Here is a 21,093-nt window from a genome sequence, read left to right on the forward strand (position 1 = left end):
CGTCTTTTGATTCGTTCGGTTCCGATGATTATGATGATGCCGTTGAAAGTGCGGTTGTTGCGGCCGTTACTTTGGCCATTCGGGTCGCGTGAGAGGAGGAGGAGGAGGAAGAAGAAGAAGAGAGACTGCGCTTTAGAAGAAGGGTGTTCTTGTACGTCATCGGGCAGAGGCGCAAGAGAACTTGATGCGAGACCACTTCGTGGATCAACCGACTTACACCTCGAGACAATTTAGACGACGGTTTAGAATGCATAAGGGTTTATTTTTAAAGATTGTAGGCGACATGGAAGGGGAGAATAGATATTTTAAACAACGAGTGAACGCCGCGGGAAAGTTAGGTTTTACCGCACTTCAAAAGTGTACAGCCGCAATTCGACAACTAGCATACGGCGTGGCGAGCGATTTGCTAGACGAGTACTTGCAAATGTCGGAAAGGACCGCACGAGAGGCGCTTGGCCATTTTTGTAGTGGTACGTTGTTATTTTTTTATATATATATTACGTTTTTTATTATATATATATTTTTTAATTTGTATATATTAGTTTACGTATACTATATATATATATATTTAGATTAGTTTACGTATATGTTATTATATATCTTTTTAGGTGTAATTCGATTGTATGGACGTACATACCTACGTAGACCAACATGGACTGATTTTCAACGTATATACGATGTGCATGAAAGAGTTCACGGTTTTCCCGGTATGATTGGTAGTATTGACTGTATGCATTGGCCGTGGAAGATGTGTTCGACGGCTTGGTGAGGCACCCACACACGTGGTGACATAGGTAGGCCTTCGTTGATTCTTCAAGCAATTGCATCGTATGATCTATGGATTTGAAATGCATACTTTGGGCCACAAGGGTCTCATAATGACATTAACGTATTCGAGTCATCTCCTGTGCTTGAAGATCTTATATCTGGTTTGGCGCCCTCAGGTATAGTTATTTACTAATACGTTTAAATTATATAGTTATTTGCCAATTTATTTTATTTATATTGTTATTTACTAATATGTTTTTATTTACTAATGTATAGCTTCCTTTTATGCAAACGGTAACTTCTATCAGAGGGGGTACTACCTAGGTGACGAGATATACCCCAAGTATGCTACATTCATCAAGACTTTTACTGATCCAATTGACGAGAAGAGAAAGCTTTTTAAGAAAAAGAAAGAGTCGGCACGTAAGGGTATAGAAAGGGCTTTCAGTGTGTTAAAAAGGAGATGAAAGGTCCTTAATCATCCGACTCATTATTGGGACAAAGAACTCATGCAAGATGTGATTTATGCTTGTATCATCTTGCATAACATGATATTGGAGGACGAGGGCAAGGCCATATGCCAGGACTACAATCCAGATGAACCTTCTTTAGTACCGGGTTATTGGGAACGAATGACACCGCTCGAACAACTAATTCAAAATTGCCATGCCATTAAAAGCCGAGAAACACACAACATGCTTATCGCAGATTTGATTGATCATCTTTGGTCGACCCAAGCACATGACTTTGATCCTGATAACGTGGTTCTCCCGGATCTCAACGAGTACGTTAGTTCCGACGATGAGTAGGTTGTTTGTTTTTTATTTAAATAATGATGTAATATGTGACTTTTAATAAGTTTGATATGTATTTTATAAGTTTTATTTGAGTTTGGATTAAAAATTGTATGTTTAGTTTTAAATTTTAATAAAAATATTGAAAGTCAAACCTAGAAAAAAAAAAAAAAAAGCCAAGAACCCCTGATGTGGGAACCCCTTGCTACAAGGGAACCCCTCAAATTGAATGTTCATCCACGTGGCCAAAAAAGATGGAGGGGATGGGGTTCTTGGAACCCCTTACTCCTAATAGCCTTATAGGGATGACAAATACTTGCATCCGATAGGAATCCAATACCCAATCCGAAAAAATTCTCAAGTTGACTTGGAATGAGACGGTATGAGGATGTAATTTATTACCTGATGAAGACGGGGACCGGGTATAGGGACGGGATTAAGATCCCCAGCAAAACCTGTCTCATTGTCATCCCTAGTTTCTTATTAGGATTTTGTTATTACTATTTTGGTGTGAACTCAAGATTAATATAGAACACTTTAAAATCTACTATAACTATGCATACAACTGGTCTATAAATATGATTGTAGCTTTCGTAACTAAAAATACAAATACCTAAATAATGTAAAGACATTTAATTAAAAGACCTCAATCGTTGGTCTACCAGAGTTTGTCTAGTAATTATATTTTGAGTAGAAAACTATAATGAGAAAAGCATACTTGTTTGAAATCTGATCACATGCAGACAATAATTCACGAGGCAAGTCTATGTTATTGTTTTTTGTGATATTGTAACACCCCGAACCAGGGCCCGGAATATTACGGAAAAATAAATAGCACATGATGGAATTATCGTAGGCAACTAAATGACATAGCACGAATTCGGTGAATTCAACAAGTTTAATCAATACAATCACAAAATGCATAAGGAGCAAGTAGCCATCAAGTGTTTACAAAACAATCCAAAAGATGACAAACGATCCTAAGCATAATGCAAAAGATTGGGTAAATGAATCCTTGATCCATGAAAGTCCAAGCCCGGGTCCAACAATCTATCAATCATGCATCTTGTCTTGGGTTCGCCTGGTTACCTGAAAAGTGTACTAAACAAGTCAACACGAGGTTGGTGAGTTTGTAGAAATGGTTCACAATGAACCATTGTCGACAGTCACAATGTCCAATCACACTAAGATCATATGGCATAAGATAGTTAAGTGAAATAAATGAATGAGCACAAGTGGTGTAAATGTCCAAGTCATGTATCGTATGAAAGTATATGCCAGGATGGATATCAAATGTAGGTCAACCACGTCACAATGTCAATTCACAATAAGCATATATGTATAATTGCGTGTAAAGCGCGTACATATGTATAAATTGCGTGTAAAGCGCATACATATGTATAAGTTGCGTGTAAAGTGCGTACATATGTATAAGTTGCGTGTAAAGTGCGTACGTATGTAATAGTCCAATCCAAACACAATCCCATATCCATCCATTCCACAACACAACACGTACCTACACTTCGGAGGATTTTACTTTCATCAAGTTCTAGATGCTTGTATATAGGATCACCCGTAGCCTTTCCACCACATCTAAAACCCTTTGAGAAGTATAACCGACTTCCATGTAGACACAACTAACCTAAACAATCATAGTATCACAAACATGCGCAAACCAACCAAGTAATGGATAAACCGTCAAGTAAGTCAATCAGACAATCAAAGGACTAACAAGTAGTTGTACACATTCCAGCCCGAATCTCAAGCGAGTAGGGAGCTACGGAACTCACCTCGGTTTCCAAGCAAAAATAACGAGTTAACAAAGTTTATAAGCGTTCAACAACCGCTACGTGTCCACAACCTATCAATATTTATCACAATATCATCAATGTCAACTCTAATACCTTAGTTAATAAGGTCTAGTTAGTTATACAATGCCACAATCCCTAAAAGTAGATTCGAAGTTGTTTCGGAACATTTGGATAACAAAGGAAGAGTTTTTGTCAAATACGTTTTAATGACTTAGCACCAAAATCGACATGGAAATCAAAGTGTTTAGATTTGAGTTTAATCAATTTTGTTGACCTTAGAATGATGTTATAAGACTTCCCACGAAGTTACAAGTCGATTGAATATGGAACGAAGCAGGAAATGAAAACTAGTCGACGAGGTCAGTGAAGCACGACTCTTGTGCAGAACAAAGGTCGTGCTAAGACTCTTAGGAGCCGTGCTCAGCCTCTCAGAGGTCGTGCTCCCCAGACAGGCAAAAACCCCATTTTTCAACCCAAAACCTCATTTGTGATCTAAAACCCGATTTGGTAAACTTCCAAACACACTTTGAATATAACCAAACATGTTTCATCACAACCCACTTCATGACAATGTTCCAAACACCAAGTCTAAGCTCAAATTCGGTTTTTAACCTAATTAAACCTAACCAAACCCTAACTTCGAATTAAACGACTTTTGACCCGATTTGTGACCCAAGGGTGATTAGATTTGACTAGAAACAGGTTAACAAACATAAAATGGTGAATTTTAGTTAAGTTTGACTTACCAAAAGATTCTTCCAAGTGCCAACCCGAATTTGACCTAAATGAGGAGTTTCCTTGCACTTTGTGACCCAATTCTTTGATATAATAGAGATATAATGATGAAGATGAAGATGTTATTTCTACCATAAACTTAACCCAAGAACATTAAATGATACTAGAATTTAATGAGAGAGATAAGGTGTATGTTTGAGTGTGTGTCTTGCAAGAGAGATTGAGAGAGAAATAGGATAATGAATGAATTGGTGGATGGGTGTAAGAGTTGGGAGGAGATAGGGTTGGGTCAAGTCTTGGGTCATGGGTTGTGATTGCCCCATGGGTTGACCCATTCTTTTAACTAGCTAAATTAAACATTCATCAAGTATCGAAACACATAATAAGTCGGTCAATCGACCCGCCAAATACATTAATTAATCATTTAGTCACAAAACGAAATCAATCATATTATTACATAAGTATGTGAATCAAGTTACACACAAAGTCAAACGGGTCAAAATGGCAGATGTTACAGATATGTTGCAATTATTTGGTTTAGAGGACATAAGACAACTTTAATGTTTGTTATACGTAATCAAACGAGGTAAGTCTTATCTCTTGTACCTTTTGTTTGTGATAGCACAATCTGATGTGAACTTGATTTATATTTTTTATTCATTAGACACCTTTTGATTAGCTAGATTCTGATTTGAAGGAAGATATCAAAAAGGTATCCTAATTTTCATTATACCTAAATATATTCTTAATATATTGTTCGCGCGAAGCCCGAGATTTCTGGAAAAGTTGACTTGGAATGTGTGTCATTGGATTCCGTTGACTTTAGATTTGGGTCTTTGATTTCCGGATATCCAAGGCGGTTGGATCAAGTCTAATATTAAATCTCAACCGTTTATTCTTTAAGTTATCGAATTTCCTTGCCGTTAGATCAAGTGTCAAATTAAATCTAGCCATCTATTCAACGAATTTTCAAGACCGTTGGATCTAAGGATCAAATTAAATATGAGCCATTGGATCTTGTCAGATAACTGACGCGTAACAGTGGATTATTGCTTTTTACAGTCACGCGTTCTAAAAACACGGAATCTCTGCAACCGCACAGTAACTGCATAGCAGTTTATTTGTTTATATAACGATTTTCTCTTTCCGTATTTCACATTGTGTATGTTTGGCAAGGGGATTTTAAGGGTTTTTTAGGGGCTATGAGATTAGGCTTTAAAAAAAAAATCTCATATAGTAAATAGCAACCTTGTTTGGTTAATAAGGCTTGGGCTTTTGTTTTGAAAAAAAAAAGGCCCAACTAGCTTAAAACTAAAAACCCTATGCTAGGAGCGTTTACAAAAAAGCCTCATTCCCTAATGATTGAAATTACCCAAATAACCCCAACAACTTGAGTCACGTTCCAGGTTAGGTTCTTCCATAACTTGTTTATTTATGCATGATCCATTACAAACTTCTCTACACATTCTCCCTGAAGTTATTTTGGTGTCTACTTTTGCTCTTCAACTGGTAAGTAAATACCTTTTTCTTATAATTTGATTTGATTTTTGTAAGTGTTTGAACCTTATATCTGCATTATAGATTGATACATTCACTGTTTTTGTTAAGAATTTATGTGTTACGTATCTCTCACTTATACATTAATAATAACTATGGAGCAATTGGAAATTAATTAGGATAACCGAATAGCAATAAGGTTGTTTTCCGAGGTCACATGTTTGAAGTCTTGTTATGCCATTAATTATTAGTAAAATTGGTTGCCTTTACCTTCCCCATTCTAATTGACAGTATGATGTGTTTCCTATTAGGCTATGGTGTTACTCCTTAAAACCTTTTCCATAAATCTCTATATACTTCCCTGGTGCAGTTCTAGTCTATGTCTTGTTGCGATGAATAATAGCCTACTGCCCCACATTAGTTGCAAGAAACAACATAAGATTGTTACATTTACATGGTTTACCAAGCTTTTTAACTCTATGCTGACTGCTAGAACCATGGTGTCTTCGGATGTGTAATTTAAAAGTGATCATTTAGTTTTCAGAAATAGATTTAAGAAAAGGAGTTACTGAAGCTAAATATTAAAGGGAACCACAAATGTATTTAGAAATTATATTAATTGTCTTACGTAGGTCTCATGCTTAAAATTTGATCATTTGATCCTAAATTGCTTAAATCTAATCACTCAATATGACATGGAGTTGCTGTAATAGTTTACATGCACAACTAATGAAAACTTGAAGTATAGAACATAAAACGTTTTTCTTCCCTACCATAATAACTTCTTGTTTATCTATCTTCCTTTTTTATTCTTCAATTTCTCTCTCCATGTTTTCCAGAGTTTTAACTCTCTTCATATTCTCCAAAGGTTCAATTCAGTGATCAAATTAAGTGATAAGAAAGAGTGATTGAAGAGCAACAAAATTCAATATTTTTCATTAACAGCAAGGTAAGTTTGTTTTCTAACATTCTCTGTGTTTGAGTTCTTAAGTTTAGATTCAGTTATGGAATTAAAGATACGAGGAATCAAAGATATGAAGAGGAAAAAACCAGATTTTTGCACAATAAGGTACCTTCTATCCTTTTTTCTGTGTGTGTGATTATTTATGGTGATATTTGGTTTTAATTTTAATGGTACATTAGGGGAATTTTTTGGGATGCAACCACCTTGTGATGTGGTTTTGCAAATTTATTAGATGAAGAGGATTCCAAGGTAATTATTTTAATTACACTAATATTTTTCGTGAATATTTTAATTTGGGGTTCTATATATTTATTTTTTTTATGATTTAGTGCGAGGTTTGGGGATTCAAAGTTGCCCAGAATTTTTCATATGAATCTGGATTGTCACACTTGTTGGTAAGTCATATCTTGCTGATTGTAAATTTATTTTATCCTTCTGATTTCACATCTTCTTCTCTCTCTTCTTTATTTTCCTATTCATGTGTGCGAGGAGATAGAAACACAATTCAAGTCAGATGGATCGAGCTAGGCACTAGAGAACAAAAGTTTGTAAATTGTTGACATACTCATGTATTTGAGCTAGGAGGCCGGTCACATAAAAAACCTCGAAAAGTCCGGCCGGATTAACCCGATACCCGATTAGCTAAAGTCAATGAGAAAGTGGTGTTGATCAGATAAAACGGTATACTACGCAAATTATATTCCAGGGTGGTACATTCGACCTCCTAATCGAGTAGGTCGTCCGGATTAACCTGCTACCCGAACTAGTACGACGAGCATATTAGAGGGCAGGCTTCCTAAAACCAGATTCTCTATTCACCCAAGCGAAACGGAGACATACCAAAAGGATGATCCGTATCCAAAAGAGAAACATATGCATATTAGTCTTAGAAAATTTGCATACAAGTTTTTATAATCTGCATCTATGGGTTTTTGAGCACATATGTACCCGTATTGATTTGCATCTTAGAAAATTTCCACCACCGACTCATGTTAAGAAAGATAAAAGAACCTGTATATACCTGTTGCCCAAACTTCATTTAACTTCGTATAGATGCAAATCATAAAAACCTGTATGCAAATTTTCTAAAACTGATATGCAGATGTTTCTCTTTTGGATCCGGTGGTGGGGGTGGTTGGGTGGGTAGGGTTGGCAACTATGGAGCCCTCTCACGTGCCCACCTCTACCCACCCATTGAAAATATGGATGAATGTTTATAGATTATGATGCAATGTGATGCACCGTTGTAAGAATATAATGCACTAAGGTCAAAATCATTATACACTTGATGATTTAAATACGTATACGGGTATTATTTGTTGCTTAAGCTTAGAAATCCGATAATAACCTACTTAGCTACAATTCACAATGAAAGGTGTGATGGGAGTATGTGATCCGACTTCATTCGATTCCGAGTTGGACCAAACACGGTCTGGAACTCGTTAATAGTATCGAATCATATGAGGTGATGTTGGGTGTAACACCCCGTTCTAAGGCAAAAGAAACGGAATGCCACAGATTGATACAATGCACATGATACAGGAGAATAACTAAATTGCATCAACATTAAATTAAACAAAAACATAACAAATCAATTCAAAAACATTGTTTGTTCGTAACATTAACATAAAAACCATAAATTAAGTTTCAAAAGTAAAGTTAGTGTGCTCTAGGTCCACAATCCTAACATCCTGCTAGCCTTGTTGATTTCCCTTGCTGATTTCCTAGAAAAACACACTCAAAACAATCAACAATAATGTTGAGTGAGTTCATAGGTTTTTCTCAACGAAAAATAGTTTCCAAAACAGTGTATATATCGATGCCGAATGGTAAAGATATATGTTTAGCTTCAGAAACTTTTGTAATTAATTGTTGAAAAACATTCGTTTTAAGTTAAGCAATTTGCCAGGTAACCAGTACCATTGGTTAGCAAGTAGAATTAAATCCGCTCAAACCAACCAATGGTACACCGGTATTTAAATGGCAAAATTATAAATTGTCCAATTTATTAGCTATCCTTAACAGTCATGTATTTTAGGTGTACTTGCAAGAAGTTAGCGCTAAGCAGTCGGTGTAAACGTCCGTTAGCTAGATGCGCTATCTTCTCGTGAGCTGTTAACATTTAATCCATAAAACAATCCCATAATCAAGTAAGATTTCAAATGCATGTTCTTCGAAAAATTTTTATGTATATTTCTATAAGATAAGCATTTCAGGTAAATACCTACCATGTTCCGCTTTTAGCTTCCTTTTATGCTCCGATGTCAAGTAAAATGTTTGATCAAGAATAGGATTATAAACATACATAAACCATCGCTTCTATGAGTTACTAATGAACATGAACTCAAAAATCACCTCATAAAAATCCCCCCATCGCTTTTTTTTTCATAAATTAATAAAACCCTCATTTAATTTAACTTAAAAATCACCTCATAAAAACCCCCTTTTTGGTATTCCAAATGTACTTAACCTGTTGGGGCTTCATTTAGTAATGATGGTCAGGTATGTATACAAGACGACATGGTAGGACAGACCCAAGTAATCGTGGTAACCAGTTCATCCAACACTATCCTCTACCCTACACCATTACTAATATCCCTCCCAACAGTTTAAGTGCACCAAATTAAACCTAAAAATGATATAACACAGACATTACCCCGGTGGATCCATCTCCTTAAGGATTTTACTTTAGTGTGCTAGTCTGGGAGAGGAGACGCTACAGGGTAGACCCAAGAAATCAGGTTTAACATGTGCATCCCTCACTCTTACTAAAACGCTAAAGCCCTCCCTAAGGTGTGAACCCATCATGATACCATGATGCAAACAGTACCTTGGTGTGCCCAACTCCTTAGAGATTTTGCTTTAGGGTGCTAGTCCGGGTGAGGAAACACTACAGGATCTAACCCAAGATATGTGCAATTTGGGCTAGGCTATGGTATCGCTCACTCTTACTAAAACACTAAAGCTCTCATTAAGGTTTGAACCTAACATGATACTATCTTTATTTAGTTTAAATTCCTTAGACATAAGGTTTTTAAGAAAACAACGAGTGGGTGCTAGCGAGTGACTAAGTAGCGAGTGAGTGAGTGACACCTAGCGAGTGACTCAACAGCGACTCAGCGAGTGAGTACCCAGCAAGTGACAACTCAGCAAGTGACTACCTAGCGAGTGACTCACTAGCTAATGCAAATGGCGAGTGACTCACTCGATACAAGGGGTAACGAGTGACTCACTCGCTATCATTTCTGGCGAGTGAGTCACTCGCTAAAGGGCTAAGCGAGTGACTCATTCACAGCGAGTGACTAACAAATTTCTAAATTCTTAAGTCCTAAAAACTCGATCTACATGAAGTTCATAGGCGACCTTTCACACTAACAAGCATTTTTGGGTTTTAAAGCCAACTAAACCAAGATAAGAACACCAAACCCAAAACAGTTTATAAAAACGCCCTAAAACACATATAACAAGCCTTAAATCTCATTTTCCTCATAACAATAGCCGATCATTGAAACTCATACTAACACCGTACAATTATCTAAACATCCTAAACTAAAATCCTACATGGCTCATGATTTTACTACCAAAACTCCTAAGAACTACAAAACAACCTACGGTTTTTCCTAGAGAACTATGAATCCCTAACATCCAAGTGGCTAAAATCGAAGAAGTTACCACCAGTCTACTGCACTAACGAACCTTTATTTTATTTACATCTTTGACAAAACCAAATTTCATCCAACTTCTTAACTTCGGATATTGATCTCACGCCACGCCAATACACGAAGGATGAAACCTGAAACACACTTGTTTGTTAGCACCAAAACTAACAAAGATAAAAGAACCAAATGCAAAAGGAATGCAAGCTTGACCTACTAACAATTGCACTTCCCACAACAAATCATTGGGTAGTCAGGATTGCAAGGCTACCAACAAACGTTGTACCTAAAGTATTAACACAAAACAGATTAATCAACACGTGCAGTGCCTTAAACTATTAAAAAAGTACATAAATTATGAGAACAATGTAGCAGAAACATTTATCATACACGGGCAGGGATTCTTCTGGGTCGTAAGCTTTGGTAACATGGTTATACTTTGAACGACTGAAAAAAACATTAGGACCAACGTCTTCAAGCTTTTCATAGATGTCAAATGTATGGACCGTACACTTTCCTATAATGGAATCAGCAGTCACCGTATCATTTCAATTGGAAGAAAGTAGTTCGTTTTTTCCTTGAAACACTAGCCGGCCACATGTAGTGTCATCTGGACAGATGTACCAAGTTATATTAATAACCGTTTTTCCATTTTTATTTCGCTTATTTATCTGATTCATTCTTGCTACTTATGGCTTCACACTCTCTACAGTCTCCACGAGCATGCAATCGCCACCTATTATCAAGGGGAGAAACAGTAAATATTTAGAATTAACAGATATTTCTGAAAGAAAAATAGTGATGATTGATAGAGATGAAACTTACTCGTTATTAATGTGTATACTCATCTGACTTCCTGATTTGGTCTGCTGGCGACCATTTAAACATCCACTCCATGGGGAAACGCAGACATAACACATCAAAGGAATATACCTTCGACCAAAACACATTAATAACGAGTAAGTTTCATCTCTATCAATCATCACTATTTTTCTTTCAGAAATATCTTTTAATTCTAAATATTTACTGTTTCTCCCCTTGATAATAGGCGGAGATTGCGTGCTCGTGAAGACTTTAGAGAGTGTGAAGCCAGAAGTAGCAAGAGTGAATCAGATAAATAAACGAAATAAAAATGGAAAAATGCTTTTTAATATAACTTGGTACATCTAGCCAGATGACACTACATGTGGCCGGCTAGTGTTTCAGGGAAAAAACTAACTCCTTTTTCCAATTGGAATGATATAGTGACCGCTGATTCCATTATAGGAAAGTGTACGGTCCATACATTTGACATCTATGAAAAGCTTGGAGACGTTGGTCCTAATGGTTTTTTCGGTCATTCAAAGTATAACCATGTTACCAAAGCTTACGACCCAGAAGAATCTCTGCCCGTGTATGATAAACATTTCTGCTACATTGTTCTCATAAGTTATGTACGTTTTTTAATAAATTAAAGGTACTGCACGTGTTGATTAATCTGTTTTGTGTTAATATTTTAGGTATTGCGTTTGTCGGTGGCCTTGCAATCCTGACTACCCAATGATTTGTTGGTAGGTCAAGCTTGCATTCCTTTTGCATTTGGTTCTTTAATCTTTTTTTCTTTTGGTGCTAACAAACAAGTGTGTTTTAGGTTTCATCCTTCGTGTATTGGTGTGAGATCAATATCCAAAGTTAAGAAGTTGGATGAAATTTGGTTTTGCCATAGTTGTAAATAAAATAAAAATTCGTTAGTGCAGTAGACGGGTGGTAACTTCTTCGCTTTTAGCCACTTGCATGTTAGGGATTTGTAGTTCTCTAGGAAAAACCGTAGGTTGTTTTGTAGTTCTTAGGAGTTTTGGTAGTAAAATCATAAGCCATGTAGGATTTTAGTTTAGGATGTTTAGATAATCGTAGGGTGTTAGTATGAGTTTCAATGATGGATTATTGTTATGGGGAAAATGAGATTCAAGGCTAGTTAAATGTGTTTTAGGGCGTTTTTATAAACTGTTTTGGGTTTGGTGTTCTTATCTCAGTTTAGTTGGCTTTAAAACCCAAAAATGCATGTTAGTATATGAAAGGTCGCCTATGAACTGCATGTAGATCGAGCATGCATGACATGGGTGATAACATCATCACTTTTGACAAGTATTCCAAATTAGTACATAAGCCTTTAAATCCTGCTTCATATCTAGAAGACCTAATTAAGAAGGTTGGGTGGAATCTAAACTCTAAAAAAAGAATGTCTGCTTCAATATTGAAGAGTTTTGGGAAAGTCATGCCCGTAGAAAATGATGATTGGAAGACAGGTAATGAGCTTCTTTCTTCTTAAGCAAGTGCTTCATACAACCCAGCCCAATACAGTTCACAAACTGAGGGTGGGTCATAATCTTCAAATATGCAAAGAGGTAAACTGGCGCGAATAGATATATAGCGAACCACCTGCATGAAAGCTTGAACAATGCCAAAGTGTGGATGGATGGAGGTATTAGGAATCAAAAATGATTTCTCAAATTGTGCTCCTCCTTTACACATACGTCTATGATGTTTTGGGTGGAGTTGTTTCTATTATTTATTTCTATTTTTTACATTAATCTCTTAACATTGAAGTTTTCTTAATACTTTGTCAGGCCATCATATTCGAACGGATAGCTAAGTTGCGGCTGTACCTAGACATTCCTTTAATCCAAAAATATAACTTTTCAAGGAAATATGAGAATTAATTTGCGGATATCGTAAGTAAAATGACTCCCAGTGATGTTAGTAATCAAGAGATACACACTTTTATTTATTTATCTTGAGTAAGTCCGTTTAGTTATCTTTTTCCACAAATTGAAATATGTGACTATTGCCCTTCCCAAGTGGCAGCCATTTGGACTCGAATAGTTTTCTATGGGACAACTTTAGGGAAGTGGATGATGTAATGACTGTTCTTCCATGGGACAACATTAGCAAAGGCGCTGAAAGAGGTGTGGTTGTTCCTCATGATTAGTTTTTTTTGCTTTTATTATTTATTTTTTTTTATAAAAAATGGATTTTTAGCTTTGTAATATGGTGATCAAGTATATGATATTTTAAATAATGAGTTCCCATCTGAGTAGCTTATGCTTATTATTTGGTCATAATTCAAATGGAACTAAATATGAGATGTTAAAAATGTTTATACAAATAATAGACCAACAACAATATAACAAAAACGATTACATTTGAATTATGACTTGACATTAAGTTATTGAGATGGGAACTCACCATTTACAAGATCAAATACTTGATCACTATATTACAAAGCTAATAATTCATCATAAGAAACATTTTTTATAAAAGAATTATATAATAGAAGCAAAAAAATAAAAACACTAACCATGTGGAACAACCACCCCTGTCATCAGCCCCTTCACTATTGTTGTCCTCGAGGAACCATCGTTACATCAACCATTTCCTTAAAGTTGTCTTGTAGACCACCATCTAAGTCCAAATGGCTTCCCCTTGGGAGCGGGACAATATAACTCATGTTAAGTCCTAAAGCAGGAGCACATGATTTATGCACCCAAAACAGTATCAAAGCAGGAGCACAACTTGAGAAATCATGTTAAGTCCTAACACCTCCATCCAGCCACATGCAGGTGGATTGCTATCTTCGGGCCAGTTTACCTCTTCGCACATTTGAAGATTACGGACCCACCTCCAGTTTGAAGTGTGAACTGTATTGGATTTGTGTGAAGGAAGGATCACTTGCTCAAGAAGATAGAAGATCATTACTTATCTAAAAAGCTTCTTCTGATCATCATTTTCTACAGGCATGACTTTCAAAAACCTCTTCAATATTGAAGTAGGTATTCCTTTTTTAGAATTCAGATTCCTCCCAACCTTTTTAATTAGGTCTTCTAGATATGAAGTAGGTTTTAAAGGCTTATGTACTATTTCGTTATTCTTGTCAAAAGTGATGATGTTATCACCGATGTCATGCATCCTAACCGCCTTGACAATCTCGTTACCACCAAAAAAGTTGCATTTTGTTTAGTTTAAAACTCTGGTCCGTTGGATTATAACATCGGCACAAGGCTATAACTAGCATGGATAACTCCCTGCAGTTAGTGATTGATGAAAGACCACCAAAATTGGATTCCCTCGTTAACTCAACCTCGTTTGTGTTTAACTCCATCTTCACTATATTTTCTAATGTTGGATGACAGTTTTATTGGTTGTTCAAGTTGTTGTATTCGATCCTATAAATTGAAAATTCTTAATAGGGCATTGTTAGTAATAAAAGAAAGTGTGTTGTTTTTGAGTTTTTAGCGTAGTGCCATGACGTGTGATTTCTAGATTGGAAGGATGTAGAACCATTACCTTGTCCGTAATAGCATTCCAAATACATTGTGCATAGAAGAAAAAACTTGAAGTAGCAATAGTAGATTTGAACTGGATGAACTTTTGCCTCAAACTGACAACCTTCATAAGACCAATAAAAAGTAAATATATGAGAACCAACATCGATATGCTTCTATATGGTCCGATTGAACTCTATCCTAATAATCCTGAATGTGGTAAGGACTTGATCGTATGGAAAGTGGTAGAGATGGCAAGATGGACGGGTCAAGTTGGGTTGACCCGTTAAAACATTTGTCAATTTCAAAAATTATGTGCAAATAACCATTGTGTGGTGATACACGTACCATATTACAATAGTAGTCCAAACATTTTAACGTAAACACTTTAAACCACCGAGATTGACCCATCCATAAGTCAAATGTACACGGAAACTGTAGTCTAATGATAATCTGTGAAAATCCATAAGAATCTCATGCAAACATTCTCTTCAAAATTTTATTTGATCTCTTCATAGTTAGAGAGCGCATCAACTTGAACCTGCTCACTCTAACAATAAGTTTGAAATATGATTGATAGACATGATATGATGTTTGATTAGATGATTAAAATATTCAATAGAATTGATTAATCTAGGTTATTACATCATAAAACTCACTTAGTGGGGTGAGTTTGTAAGCTTCTGGCTCAGGAACATAATCCCATATATACACCAAATAGCATATTAAAAATCGGGTTCTTAAACATTTTTATGTGAAAATTGAGGGGAGTCACGGTCACCCACTTTTTGCGAACAGGAGCAAAATTGTGTAGATTTCAAGTCATTTAGGAGCTACCTTATGCCTTCATCCTTGGTTCGTCCCCCCATTCGTCCCTCCTTGTACACCGCGGGGTTGGACTAGTCCTTGGCCCATTCGTCCCCCCAAGGAGTTGTTTAACCTTTTGTTTTTTTTTTATTTGTGAGTGTATAATAAAATAAATGGTGGGTCCAAGACTAGTCCTGGGTATAAGGTTGTTTAAGGTGATTAGTCCTTGGATGGTTTTTTGCTGATGTGGTGTTGATTAAGACTAGTCCTCTGGAGGATGAGTCCAGGCATAAGGCACCTCCTAGGTTGATTTGGTTATAACTAACCTATATTAATTTGCTAATAATGTAGATATATTGTAGTTACATATATCACATGGAATGATAAGTTACAAAAAAATTCTCAAAAATACATATATACATAATGCATAAATGAATTTGACCCGTGGGAAAAAACTGGGCAAAATTGCGTTATCAATAAATGTCTCTTCCTCAAATCCATTATGATACAAAGTATTTGTATAAGGAAGGAAATAAACGAAATCAAGGGATCGTGTACCTGCAATACGATACTGGTATTGTCCTGCAAAACTAGCGTTTCGGATAATGAGAAACAGGAGTGTAAAAACGAAGAATATTTATAACCTAATGAAATTGTCAAGTAACGGTTACTATCATCAATAGAACAGAATTAAATACGTCAAGTTGTAACATTATGTTACAATAAATGCTCAGATGCATACGTTTTATGTAAAGTAGTATAGTAATTTCAATGATAATTTTTATTTATGCTTGTAAGCAAAGTTTAGATTGAATGAATCTTTGTGCTGGATTGTTTTCCAACAAAACTTCTTTTTGTTTTCTTACTACATGTTATTCTTTGAATAGTGTGCACATATGTCTAACAAAATGTAAAACTTGTGCTCAAGGAATAGCCTCCAATAACATTTTCTACAACGGGCTGGGGTTGGGCCAAATTTTCTTTATTGGTAGATTTTAACGGGCGGGCAAGCATTCCTTTCTACTAGGATCACTATGCTTTTTGGGTTCATGCTAATACTTCTCCACATCGATTATTCTATTTTGGGTTAGAGTATGGTTCCCATCTAGGTCTAGCGGGAATTATGGCATTTCAATTTTCTGGAATTACACATATTTGGATTTTCTTATTTCTTTATTTATTTATTTATTTTTTTTATTAAAACTTTTATGGTTTGTAATTAAGATATATGGTTTTAGGGAAAAGTCCATCGTAATGGTCATTGGTGTCCTTCTTTTTATTGTCAAAGGAGAATTGGAACAAAAGAAGTGGGATCATTGACAAGCTTATAAAGTGTTTGGTACGAGTAAATTGTAAAAATGAAAATGATTTGTATGTGAATACACTTAAAAGATAAGATTTTAATTCAATATTTTGGTAGAATCAAAGAAGAAGAATGGAGAAAAACTAAATAAATCACAATTTTAATTTAATAAATTACAGTTTTTATGTTCATGATAGAGGGTTGTATTTATATGGATCCTTAAAAAATGATGGAAACCAAGGGACTAATCTAAGCTATTGGATTAACCATCATTAAAATCCAATCAAACATGATTGGTTACTCCGGTGAATTACTCCGGCGACTGTGCAATCATATTTGATTGGTCAAGCCAATCAAGTTTGATCGGTTACTCCGGCGGATTACCCCGGCGACATTGTCCAATCATATTTGATTGGTCAAGCCAATCAACCTTGATTGGTTATTCCGGCGAATTACTCCGGCGATATTTTCTAATCATATTTGATTGGTCAAGCCAAATCAAGCTTGATTGGTAATCACTAAGACACTAACGCCGTCGAATCTTCTCCGGCTAATCAATTTCGTTTTCGGGTGGATACGGAACGGGTCAGAGGCCCTTATCCGTTCTAAACTGACCGTCAAGGGACACATATGGGAATGGTATGGATCTGATGGGCGGCGATCCAAGAGAAGGTGGATTGTGATTTTTCCGGCGACACTGTGATTTTTCCAGCAAGCTCGAAAACAGTGTATATTGGCTAGGGTTTGTGTGGAATGTGTTTTTGAGTGATTTGACACAAGTTTCATGCATTAATTCGAAGAAACAACAAAGCTATAGTGTTTTTTAATTTTTCCAGTGAGTTTTTCAAGTTTTCCGGCGAGTATAGATCGGATTAATTTCTAGTCAGGGTTTGTTCGCGGTGTGATTGTGAGTGCTTTGGTGTAAGTGTGATGTTCTAATTCGAAGGAACGAAGGTTTTATCAGCGTTTGAAGTTTTCCGGCGAAGTTGTTGCATTTTCCGGCGGTTGTATCGGCGGAGAAGAAGGGGGAGGAGTTGGTCGCCATCGTCGGTCAGAGATAAAGGTGGAGATGGCGGTTGTTCAAGATCCCGTCGCCGGAAAAGCGGGGAGAGAGAGAGGCAGATTGTGTGTGTGTGTGTGTGTGTGTGTGTGTGTGTGTGTGTTGGGGGGAAGGAGACGACAGGGAAGGGGAAGGATATCAAGGGTAGGGATTTTTTTTTGAGGGGATAATCCAATGGCCAATATTTGTCTCTTAGTTTCCAACGAAAATTTAAGACTCAAATGAACAAAACTCTATACTTGTAAGCAAAGTTTAGATTGAATGAATCTTTGTGTCGGATTGTTTTCCAATGAAACTTCTTATTTCTTTTAGTTTGATTTGTTTTCTTACTACATGTTATTCTTTAAATGGTTAGTGCACATATGTCTAACAAAATGTAAAACTTGTGCTCAAAGATTAGCCTCCAATAACATTCTTTATAACGAGTTGGGTTGGGCCGAATTCTCTTTAGATTTTAACTTTAACGGCATTCTACTACACTCTTGCTTTGTAATTAAGATACATGGGTTTAGGGCAAATTCCATCGTAATGGTCATTGGTGCACGGTCCTTCGTGTTATTGTCAAGGGAGAAACGAAACTAAATAAGTGTAATCATTGACAAGTTTATAGCCTGTTTGGGACGAATGAATCATGAAAAATGAAAATGGTTTGTATGTAAATGCACTTAAAGAGAGGATTTCAATTCAGTTGTTTGGTAGAAACAAATAGTAAGAATAGAGAAAAATTAAATAAATCACAATTTTTTTTGTTTATGAACCATGATAGATAACAAAACTAAAATAATCATAATCATGTTTTCCCATGATCGGTTAAATCCGCGAAATCATAGACAATTAGCCCAACTACATAATAGTTTAAATAGTTGCATTCGTATATATTAGACTAAGAGGACCAATTGGTTAAATAGAAGAGATTTAATGTACATTTTTGCATCATGTGGCATTCACAGTATCGGATAATCCTTGGAAGAAGGAGTCCTATGAAAGCTCTTATTTTAGTTTTGTATTTATTATTTATATGTATATGTATATTTATGTTATGTTTTATTTTCATAAATTATATATTTATACATATAAACACAACATAAACCAAGAAAAATATTTATATTAAATTAAAATGTATTCAACAATATATATGTACCAAACCTTCCCCACCAACCATCTTCTTCCATCTTCATCAACAGATGCAATGCTACATCGTCTTTTTCTATTATTTTTTTCTAGCTCCTCAAAACATAGAAACTCTCTCTCTCACACACGTATACATATATAAATACAAAACACATGACCGGCACACACATATAAACAAAACCAACGGATAAACTTTAATGAAACTCGCAACCCCATTGGATATGCGACTGGAATGGGCTTTTTCTGAACAAGAACGCCACCTAAGGCGGTGTGTACGGCGTTCAAGAGACATTTTGTGGCGTCCCGAGGCATGAAAACGCCTTGCTCATCCTAGTCCTAATGGCAGCTTATCAATTGAAGTGAAAAATAAAATGAAAAAAACAAATCATTGGAAAAGATTTATGTTGTGAAACTTACCTCAGCTGATACATAATGGATAACCATTATAGAAAAAAAAAACTAATCTTCAAAGAGGATTAGGCTTTTAAAAGGATGATTGATGTAGAGCAAAACCAGGGAACCACTATTGTTTCAAAGTAAAGTTGAAACCATTTTTGAAATGAGATAAAATATGTAATCACGTGCTAATACCTTTTATACCCACTATTTTTTCCATTTAGACAATATTGAAAGGTGAGGAATACTCGTTATATGAATTTCCATTTACCGTTTTGCTCTACTTATTATAGAGAAAATGAAAATGTACATAGCGAGTATTTCTTACTTTTCATTATTGTTTAAATGCAAAAAAAAAAAGAGTAAGTATAAAAGATTTTAGCACGTGAATTTGTACGTCTTATCATACCTTTCTCTGAAAAAGTGGCGATTAATTGGTTTTGCTATGCATTAATCATTTTTTTTTGAAAAGCCTAAACCTAATTGAAGTTTAGGTTTTTTTTTTAATGACTGATCATGCAAATCCATTATATATCGGGTTATCTAACTTTTACTGTATAAATCTCTTTTTTTTTCATTTTTTTACTTCAATTGATACGTTTTCACTAACATATACAAATGCTATTATTGAAACTATTATGTAGTTGGGCTAATATGGCCCATTATGAGGATTTAACCGTAGAGATGCAAATACCAGTTAACCTCGGTTATTTTTTTTAGCAACCGAAACCGGTTATTTTTTTTTAAAAGAATAACCAGTTTTGATTAACCTATACCGGTTAATAACCGGTTTCTATATGAAAAAACTCCAACCGATGAAACCGATTTCTGTTAATGTAAACCGGCTAACCGATAATGGTTAACCTATTTCCAGTTATTTTTAACCGACCACATCATAATATATATACCTTTTCTAGTGGAGAGGCCAAAAAATCAAGAAATACATTTCTAAATCTCTATGTGACTATGTGTAATTCCTATCATACGACTTCACAGATTTCTTATCATCTTCATTGTTGTTGACCAACTCAACAACCAGATCTAGTGCAAAAAAACATGATCCAAGAGTGTTGAAGGCACATATCCAACAGAGGAAGTTTTTGTGGGATTTTACTGTGTCAAACCCAAACATAAGGATTCAAGCTCCATGTCCTCCTTGTGTACAATTTTATCCCAAAACTATGCCTTCTCCTTCTCTGGACGTCTTTCTTTCTTTTTGTGCTTCTTATTATTCCTTAGTATTGTGTTTTATTGTCTTTCGTTACCTTTGTTACATATTATATATATATTATACATATATTAGTTGTTGGGTTTCTTCAAGATCTGGACTTTTCTAGTTTTCTTTTACTTTTTCTATATATTTATATGGGTTAACCGATTAACCGGTTTTTATTTTGTAAAATAACCGGTTCTAGGTTAACCGGTTAAAAATTGGTTTTTGTTTTGAAAGTAGCAATCGGTTAGAAACTGACGGTTAATGGTAACCTATAACCAGTTTGTACGGATTCGGTTCCTAACCGGTTAGGTTAACCGGTTAGACTTCGGTTCGGTTAAGTTAACCGGTTTTTTTGTGCACCTCTATTTAACCGATCATGAGAAAAACATGACTATGAGTATTTCAGTTTGTTATATATCATGAACACAAAAAATTATGATTTATTAAAGGAAAATTTTGATTTATGTAATTTTTCCTCATTATTATTCTTTGTTTTTACCAAAGGGTAATTGAATTGAAATCTTATTTTTTTTTGTTAAGTCACTGGATGAACAACGTACTTTACCTCATTTACATGGTTGCCCATTTAACTGGATTATTAATGTGTATCACCCATATACTTTTCATTTTTTTACATGGTTGACCAACTGCTGA

General features: G+C 35.5%; 1 protein-coding gene across 1 annotated transcript; it reads left to right on the forward strand.

The window, feature by feature from the left end:
- The first annotated feature begins 283 nt into the window (after positions 1-283).
- LOC122589167 lies at positions 284-1,235 on the forward strand. The gene is made up of 4 exons (XM_043761419.1): positions 284-470; positions 609-728; positions 870-944; positions 1,045-1,235. Exons 1-4 carry the CDS (start codon positions 284-286, stop codon positions 1,233-1,235), a joined length of 573 nt encoding a protein of 190 aa, XP_043617354.1.
- The last annotated feature ends 19,858 nt before the right edge of the window (positions 1,236-21,093 follow it).

This window comes from Erigeron canadensis, chromosome 1, assembly GCF_010389155.1.
Source record: "Erigeron canadensis isolate Cc75 chromosome 1, C_canadensis_v1, whole genome shotgun sequence".
NCBI classification, from domain to species: Eukaryota; Viridiplantae; Streptophyta; class Magnoliopsida; order Asterales; family Asteraceae; genus Erigeron; species Erigeron canadensis.

What these genes read in the sequence shown, in the direction of transcription:
- LOC122589167 (XM_043761419.1), top strand. Translation starts at nt 284, where the DNA reads ATGGAAGGGGAGAATAGATATTTTAAACAACGAGTGAACGCCGCGGGA. An exon ending in TATGATTGGTAGTATTGACT is followed by an intron (nt 729 to 869) that starts GTATGCATTGGC and finishes TTGGGCCACAAG; the next exon opens with GGTCTCATAATGACATTAAC. An exon ending in ATCTGGTTTGGCGCCCTCAG is followed by an intron (nt 945 to 1,044) that starts GTATAGTTATTT and finishes ACTAATGTATAG; the next exon opens with CTTCCTTTTATGCAAACGGT.